Below are 9,466 nucleotides of genomic sequence, written 5' to 3' on the forward strand. Positions count from 1 at the left end.
ATGATTTAAATTGATTTTTATTTAAGTATGTGCAAACCTAATGTTTGCTATGATGAAATAAAAAGTTTCTCCATGATCCTTGAATGCATCACATCATCAAGTGTTGTGACTCCAGTATAATTCAGGATGTCAGTTATTTACAGAGTAAAAAACAAAGTACTGAATGAATTAATGAACCATGCATAAAGAAGATTACATAACAGCACATTACAATAATGTCACTACAGTCAGATAACCAGACAGTTTCACATTCTTCACCGAAGCACAGCTTCTCTGAAATGAAATGGTTGACAGTAGATTCATAGTCTGCAAACTCAGCAAAGCTTAGATACACGTGTTTCTGATTTCTGATGAGATAAACTGCACAGTGCATGTGCACAGTTTCAAATCTGTACAGTAGGAACCTTTTTTATTCACATATGATTTTTTTTTTTGCATATCTAGTCATTTTTGGTAACTGTTTGACCCTTTGTCCTCTTTTTTTCACAGCAGTTAAATCTTTGGTAAGAAAACTTTGAGAGGCTCATTTTCATGCACTTTGTCCAGGAAGCCCAAGTTGAAATAAGGATACAGTGTTTCAGTGAAGGTCTCCCTGAAGGTGTACAGGTGTGTCATGCTCTCTGCGTTGTAGAAGGACACCAGGCCCCTCTTGTAGTCCACGTACACACCGATCCTGGCCAGTGGCTCCTCCAGTGACAGGACAGTTGGAGGGGACGTACCCGCCATGTACTGAATCCCATAAGAGAGAGAGATAGTCCAGAAGCCGTTAGCTGGAAGGGCTTTGATGACTCCCTTTCTGGGTACTGACTCCCGGGCTACCCCCACAGTCCAGACTGTGCTGCTGTAGACCTCAATCTCCCAGTAGTGGCGCCCGTGGGTGAAGCCCTGGCTACCCAGCAGCGACAGGGCGGCATTAAACCTGTTGGGATTGTCCTCCACAGTGTGGTTAAAGTTCTGGTATCGAACGCAGGTGAGGGAGGAAGTCAGACTGAGCCAGGGGTTGGCCGTGCTGGAGTTAAATGTAATGGAAGCTGGAACTAAAAAGAGGAGAAAGCAAAGGCAAGAGAGGAAGTTTAAGGCTAAAGATGTTTCTTTGCTGGATATTTCGATGATGGTTTCTGTGCAGTGCAGCGATTCAGGAGTCTGAGTGTCACTTTTAAGTACCTGGATAGATGCTTCCTTTCATAGATTTCCACACTCTGTACTGTAGGGGCCCTGCAAACCGGCCCTCACACAGACTGGGCGGTGTAAACACGGGTTTCTCAAACTTGAGTGGAGGCCTGTCAACGAAAGCAAAGTCAAACAATGAAACCAAAGAACAAAAACAGAGCCTTTCAAGGACAAAATATTCTGCCCCTTTCCCACGCTCACCTCTGGAGAAGTGCTTTGATGCTCTGAAATGAGACACGGGAATAAACACAGGAAAAGAGACAAAAAAGACTGTAATTAGTTTTGCTGTATCTGAAAGAAGAGAGAGCTTTTTCCACATTACATCAATGTCTGACCTCACATTATCCCACCCTGCGGGATCTCCCTGTAGCCGGGGAAATTCCCACTGCCTTGGCCTGAGTATGGCCCGGTGCCTGAACTGAACTCATTTTTCTAGAGCTCAGCGACTGAGGTCGTTGGCCTGAATCCTGTCTAAGCTCATAAATCTTTTGTTTGGAAAAAAAAAAACTACAACACTGTTGTTGTTATTTATCACGCTTTACCCTTGAAGTTTTTTCATAATGATGTAATCAAATCGACCGTCTTGCTAAGACCACTCTGCAGACTTAACAGGAAAGCCAAAGCGGTCACACCCAGCTCAGTTATATCTTGAATGTTGATGTTGGACCCTGTTTAACCTGTTGGCACAGAAATGTATGTCTGCTACATAATAGATTGAAAAACACCTCATTTTCTTCCCAAATATTGTGCTTCTGATTCTATTTCTTTCAAAACAGTGATACAAATGTTTTGAAAACATATTTAAAATCAAGAGTTCAGCATTTTTTGGCTTAATCATCCCCAGAGCTGACTCATCATCCTAGTAATAACTTCCAGATGAACTGTGCTGTATGTACAAACAGGCTAAGCGTACCCGGAGCAGAGTGAATGGGTCCTGCTCTTTTAGTTTGTCCTCTATCTCATGGACGGCCCTCTGCAGACGCGAGATCTCCACGCACAGCAGGGCCTTGTGCTCATCCAGGCGAATCAGCTCTCTTCGCTCCTCCGTCTTCAGCTTCACCTGCAGCAGTTTCTCCTCCTGGTAGAGGAACTGGTGCAGGTCGCTGAACTGGGCTTCGATGCGCTGCTTCAGATCAGCGGTGTGCTCCTGAGTGGGAGATGCACATTGTTACTGGGAGCGACGGTCTATTTCAAAAAGCACAACAGTCTGTGCGCACATACACAAAAGCATTAAAAATCCATGAGGGGAATGAGACAGGAAACTGTGGGTCGAGTGGGTCAGTCTGGATATTTATAGTGATTGTAGCATGCGCAGTGGCAAGGTTTTGATTCCAATGTGTTTCCTCTCACCTTCAGCTTCTTGACCTCGTCTTCAGCTTCTCTGTCACACTGCAGCGCTATGTTGAGCTCAGCTTTTAAAGAGTCCATTGAGCTGTGCAGAGATGCCTGTCAGGGCAGAAACACAACATCAAAGCATATTGTTTAACCATCCATTCTCTTCTGCTTAGCCAATTCAGGGTCACAGGGGGGCTTTAGCCTATCCCAGCTGCTATAGGGCAAGAGGCGGGGTACACCCTGGACAGATGGCCAATCTGTTGCAGAGCTAACACAGAGACAACCATTCACACTCACATTCACACCTGTCTATGTCTTTGGACTGTGGCAGGAAGGCAGTACTTTGAGAGAATTCATGCATTCAAAGGGAGAACATGCAAACGATGGTGGATTCAAACCCCAGACCTTCTCACTCTGAGGCACCAGTGCTAACCGCCTCACCACTGTGCAGCCCGTCAAAACATACTAACTCCCTCAAAGTCAATGTCTTGTCCAGGGTGATTTGTTGAAAACACAATGGGAAGCGTAATAAATTAGAGCTTACTTTTGCTTTAAGCCTAACCTGGGAGACTCCACACTGATGAACAACACAAGAGGATGCATGTTTGCGATACCAGAAGAAGTTGTTTTTGGGAAATATGCAGCCAAGTCTAAAACTTTATAAAAGCAAAAACAGTTTAAACCCCATTAACAGTAATATTAACTTCCTGCTGAACGTTTAACTGCTGACAGGCACTTCATTAAAGCTTAACTCACCCTGTACTTCTGTTCTGCCTCCTGGACACACACCATGGTGTGACTTCTGTGCTCCTGGGAGATGCCACACACCAGACACACCAGCTCCTGGTCCTCCTCACAGTACAGTTTCAGCTCCTCCCTGTGTCGGCTACAGCGTGCAACCGGTGCAGGAGCCCTCTCTGGCACCCCGGCATCTGGCAGGCAGGGTCCAGTCCCGCTCTCCTCCAGACCCTGACAGTAACTCTCCACTATGTTGGCCACTATACGGTTGGGTCTGTAGCTCGGTCCGGGATACACCTTCCTGCACTGAGGGCAGGAGCCGGCTCCACCTTGCCCGGTGCCCCGTGGCCCTGCCCAGTAACCCTCAATGCAACCCTGGCAAAAGGTGTGATCACAGGGCAAGGATACCGGCTGCTTGAAAAGATCCAAACAGATGGAGCAAGTCAGGTCTCTGCTGATTCTGTGAGCCGAGCTTTTAGCCACTTGTCCAGCTATGGGAGGCTGTCGCGGCTTTTCCATTGCTGTTTGCACAGCAAAGTCTCCTTCCTTAGGTTTCCAACTTTTTTTGTCCGGCTTTATCCCCTGGTTCACTTTCTCCAGGTTCTGCAGATAGACTGACTGGATTTTCTTCACTTCTTTCTGATTCTTGCTCATTCCTTTGCCTTTAGTGTCCTTCTTTGTTCTTACTGTACTGCTGGACTTCTGAGTCCTTCCTCTCCTACAGAATGTGGCCGCTCTCTTTGGCCTCCAGTTTTCCTGTTGCTGTGGGGAAAACAAGGGGGTGGTGCAGAGGCAGCATGAGCCTCTCACATGCAGATCAGATAGTGAGGGGATCTCAGAGGCCCCCCTTTCCCCCTTAGACTGACGTCAGTCAGGAAATTGAGGCGGACCATGGATATTCTTTCCTTTGCATGTTTGTTTAGTAAAGTCTGCGCAAGTAAAGTCCGACTTCACTAAACTCTTAATCTGCTCCAAGAATAATTAAAGAAAAATGTAAATCCAGTGGATGTGACTGTGTGAGCTCTTGCCGTGAGTGTGTGTTAGAGGGAGAAAGCAGGAAAACATCTGTGAGTAGTAGATAGCGATTTCATCATTCTAATTATGGCCATGATCACTGCCAAGTAAGTAAAAGGTAGAAGGGTATCATTCAAAACTGTATGCATAGAAAGCTCCACAACAGACAGAGTACTCTTTATCCAGAGTGAATATAACAACATAACGTCCAGTAAAGCTTATTTAAAAATCCAAGCTGAGTGAAAAATTTGTGTTTCGCTTGCCAAGACTCGTATCAGCAGCACCACATGGGCCGACTAAATATTACAGGATGTTACATCAGGCTAATGACACTGTAAACGTAGGCATGCTGTGATTATTTAGTGCATAATAACAGGTCGGGTGAGTAAAAGCACAGCAGTACTGCATAAATGTTTATACTGAGTGAGAGTTTGTTTTTATTTGTTTGCCTGTTTGTTTGTTTTAATCAGCCTGTCTTGTGTGTGCCAATATTCTGATTGCTGCACTTTCTGTAAATAACACTTAGAACCGTGTTCCTCCTATGATGAATGACATGACTATACCTGAAGACGTTCTTGTTTTCTTTTAGAAAACCTTTCAGTCAGTTTCTCTGCCTTTTCTCTGCCTGTACTCTGTGTTATGAGCAATAGGGACATCTGGTGTCCAAAGTGAAACTTTAACTAGAACTAAACTTATTACAGATCAATATGATGAACATCAAATTGATAATATAACTGGGTAAACAACAGCTATGATTAAGTAAACTCATTTTTTTTAATGTAGTACCAGTTGAGGGTGGAAAGCAGGAACCAACACCTAAAGGATTTCAGAAAATTGTTTTGCATTGAACCAGAGTTTTACAGGTGAACAAAGTGCTTGCAAAGTAGCAACATTACAGTGTAAAATCAGTGTGCTGCAAATTAAAGGCATCGCAATACACTCATGGAAACTTATTAAGTACATCTATTTCACTGCTCGTATCAGCATCACATGCACTTAATCATGTAGACATCAAGGAAACCTGCTGAACTTCAAACTGACCATCAGAATGGAGAAGGATGACTTAAATGATATTCTGGGATTTTCCCACAAAGCCGTCTCTAGGGTTTACAGAGAATCGCTCAAAAAAGAGAAAATATCCAGTGAGCTGCAGTTCTCTGGTGAAAACGCCTTGTTGAGAATGGCCAGGCTGCTTCGAGTTGATAGGAACAGTGACACAAATAACCACTAATTACAACCAAGGTGTGCAAAAGAGCATCTGTGAACACACTAGATTTTCAAGCAAATGTGCTAAAGCATCAGAAGATGGGGGTGATGTGATGGTGTGCAGGATATTTTCTTGGCACATCGTGCCCATTACTAGCATCTGAGCAGAGGTTAAAAGCTACAATCTACCTGAGTATTGTTGGTATTGTTGCTGACCATGTCCATCCCTTTATGACTACTGGTGGAACCAGAGAGTCTTCGTCTTTACCATGAAGAATTAAGGCAGCTCTGAAGCCAATAGGAGTCCAGCCTAGTACGAGCAAGGTCATACTAGGCTACGAATATTTATTTATGAATTTGTTATATTTTATTTCCCTATGAATATTGTCAGGTAATTGTCAGGAATCCCAATTTAAGTAAAATAATATCACATCTTTCTACTCCTCTGTATTTTTACACCGGCTGTCCTTGCGCCTCTTATCTTCCTACAGGTTTGCCTCACTGCTGCAGACACTTAAGTTATTTTTAGCAGCACAAGTTCCAGAGAGCCTCCAGTTTCCCTGGTGCCTTACACATGAGCTCCGAGTTTAATTGAGGGTGTGTGCTCAGTGCGGACGTGCTTCATGTGTGCGTGTGGGAGTTTCTTTTATTTTCTCTCTCGCCTCATGAATGTTGCATATTTTTTTCCCCTCTAAATTTGCCACAAACACTCACATGCATGGCTGCACGCATTTATGCACATATCCGCCCTTTTGTTCTCAAGCTCTGCCACAAATATCTGCTGATACTCGTCTGTGAGTATCATAAGAGGAAAGCCTACCTGTTTCTGCAATATTATTAAAATATATAATAATAATGGATTACATTTATATAGCGCTTTTCGAGACCCTTAAAGCACTTTACAATTCCACTATTCATTCACTCTCATATTCAACACCATATATCCAAAGCTTTAGATGGACTATCAAAGGATAAACACGTGCACATGATGCGCATGAGGTTTTACAGCCTCATAGCAAAGAGCACATTCAAACACTCTCCCCAAAGGTTCAACAGAATGAAAATACAGAGGAGCCAATATTAAAATCATCACAGCCTTTGAAAGAAAAATTATACTTGTCCTTTGAAGACTTGCTTTGTACTGTCTTTTGCGCTAATACATATAATAAATAGCTTATAAATCACAAGTATTCTGTTCAAAACAACCTGTAAAAGCTATTATTATTATCATTATTATTAAAAAGCTGCAGGCATGTTTTTCTTCAGTGTCTGTTTAGACACAGGATCTTGGCCATGTTGGACGCTGCATTGTGTTTTTTTTTTTTTTTTTTTAAAGCAGCAGGAGGAACATTTCCAGGAATACAAAGATTCCTTCCACCACGATGTCTTTGTCCTCTTCCCCTCTGCCTTTTACTTCCACAGCCTCTCTGTCGATTTGTCTTTTATTAAGTGAAATACCAAAATTGCCGCTGGAGTTTTGCAGCATGGCTGTATGGCTTTTAACCCTTTATTGACCATGGGCCCACCGGCGGGCCCATTTTACAGGTAAATTTGAAGGGCCGGTCAAGTGCGACGTGGCAGACTAGAACTTCTTCATTCACCCCACTCAAATTTTTTGACCCACGAGTCTTCCAGGGACCGTAACATTGAGGCATTTCAACATCTTAATTAACTGAACAACCCTTAACCCCTCCCCTGTGTTAATTATGTGCGGGCATCCCCGAGCAGCTTGAAAGATGTTGTCATGGCCATTTTTTTTATTAGGGACTCCTGAAGGTTAATTACACTCAGTGCCATCATTTTATTATTTTTTCCACCAAAGCCTCATCATGAATGTGGAATAGAGCAGATAAAAGTTTCATATCATACTGGCTTTCTTCTCTTTCCAGCCATTGAACATCATAACTAATGCAGCACATGCAGCATATGCGACCTGGGTTTTTCTTTGCAGGGTTTACTTCACTGGACGTATCACTACGTGTGCATGTAAAACGTGAAACAGCAGCCACAGAATCACTGCGTTCAAAAAGATTTATGAGATAGTTTTCCCACTGTGCGTTGATAAACTGTGTTTCTTTGATGCGTGGTGTATACTTAATTTTTTATTGTTTTTGGATACCATGAGAACAATCTCCTACTTCTAAAAACATTAATTCTCTGTATAAAAATGTCATGGTGCTGCCAGACGCAGTGTCTTTTAGCCTTGTCTTTTCTGTCTCTCTTCCGCTCTCACTCTCTCTCCCCCTTTCCTTACCTGCAGAGTGATGAACTGTGTGGATGCAGGCTGGGATGTTTTCCTGTAAGACAAAAGGCTCTTCCCTCACCCGCCTGCCCACTCTCCACTAAATGCTAGTGGTTTCCAGTTTGTAATATTACTGACCAGCTCTATCCTCAATTGCAACAACAAAGACATGTGTCATTAAAATCAACAAACCCTCCAGTTCTGAATGAACAGTTATTTGTAAAGCTAACCGGCTAATCTGTCATTGTCTTCTCTTTTTTGCTCTTGCTCTCCCCCTTTCCCTTCCTTTATGTCCGGGGTGAAGGGAATACCAGAATTCTACCCAGAACTCATGGACATCACCAGCTGCCGTGTTTCTGGCCTTGACACCTTCTGCCAGGCCTTTCATGCTGCCACCTTCAGTCGCTGCTTCTTTGCGGGTCTTGCTGCCCTCAGTTTTGTCTTCAGTAACTAAAAGGTAGGTTAAACCATGTTGAGATCAGGTGGCTGCCACCTGATCATTGCCTTGAGAAACTCTTGGGTTGCTTTGGGTGTTGCAACATTTGGTTGAATCTGAGACGCTTATAGCAGAGTACACTTCAGACTTCATCCTGTTACCTGTGACCGAGTTCCACTGGCAGCCATATGTGTGCAATGAAGCCCAGTGAACAATGGGCTGGGAGGTCAGTTCCTTGATCATTAACATGCAAATTGTCATGACCATTGATCAACAATCACTAATCAAAGCTCATTGATTCAGTGGGCTAGTTCCCGTCATTGTGCAAATGTAAGGCATTTCTTGATAGTAGACCTTGACAATGATATATTTCCACGCACAGTTAAATCACATAATAATTTTTCAGTTTAAAATTTAAGGTGGTGCGCATAAGGCAATACATAAAAGCAACAGCATTTATGTGTGTGTGTGTGTATGTGTGTGTGCGCGCGTGTGTGTGTTCGTCAGTCTGACTTTCAGAGAATTTCAGATGAAGTACTTTAACAGATGCGGTATCAGAGTATATTTTAGGAAGCTTCCTGTACTTGTATTCATTTACCTTTCAAGTTGATACCATGCCATAGATAGAAACTCGTGCAGGGAACGGAGCTATAATTTCACATTTCAATGTCAAAATTAAGGAATGTTTTACCATAATGTGTTTTCAGCTGATTATAAACCTGCACACTGAACATTAATGTTTGCAGCCTTTTTTTCTATGACCTGACATCATTTGACAAGAAGAAATGTAATCAATGAGCACTCAAATATCATAATGTTTCTATTTACAGGTCTAGAATGATCAAAATGATCCCTCCAAGTAACTAAAATTATAATTATTCAATGTCAGATGTACAGTCAGGTCCATAAATATTGGGACATCGACACAATTCTAACATTTTTGGCTCTATACACCACCACAATGGATTCCAAATGAAACGAACAAGACATGCTTTAACTGCAGAGTGTCAGCTTTTATTTGAGGGTATTTACATCCAAATCAGGTGAACGGTGTAGGAATTACAACAGTTTGCAAATGTGCCTCCCACTTCTTGAGGGACCAAAAGTAATGGGACAGAATAAGAACCATAAATCAAACATTCATTTTTTAATACTTGGTTGCAAATCCTTTACAGTCAATCACAGCCTGAAGTCTGGAACACATAGACATCACCAGACGCCGGGTTTCATCCCTGGTGATGCTCTGCCAGGCCTCTACTGCAACAGTCTTCAGTTCCTGCTTGTTCTTGGGGCATTTTCCCTTCAGTTTTGTCTTCAGCAAGTGA

At 42.8% G+C, this 9,466-nt stretch overlaps 1 protein-coding gene across 1 annotated transcript; it reads right to left on the reverse strand.

Annotated features, from left to right (window-relative positions):
- Window position 1: 1 nt before the first annotated feature.
- On the reverse strand, window positions 2–4,039 carry trim69 (tripartite motif containing 69). The gene is made up of 6 exons (XM_063478621.1): window positions 3,262–4,039; window positions 2,521–2,616; window positions 2,084–2,317; window positions 1,372–1,394; window positions 1,165–1,280; window positions 2–1,037 (listed from the first exon to the last, which is right to left on the reverse strand). The coding sequence occupies exons 1-6, from the start codon at window positions 3,895–3,897 to the stop codon at window positions 493–495; spliced, it is 1,650 nt and encodes a 549-aa protein (XP_063334691.1). The 5' UTR covers window positions 3,898–4,039; the 3' UTR covers window positions 2–492.
- Between the last annotated feature and the right edge of the window lie 5,427 nt (window positions 4,040–9,466).

Source organism: Pelmatolapia mariae, linkage group LG7 (genome assembly GCF_036321145.2).
Source record: "Pelmatolapia mariae isolate MD_Pm_ZW linkage group LG7, Pm_UMD_F_2, whole genome shotgun sequence".
Taxonomy (NCBI): Eukaryota; Metazoa; Chordata; class Actinopteri; order Cichliformes; family Cichlidae; genus Pelmatolapia; species Pelmatolapia mariae.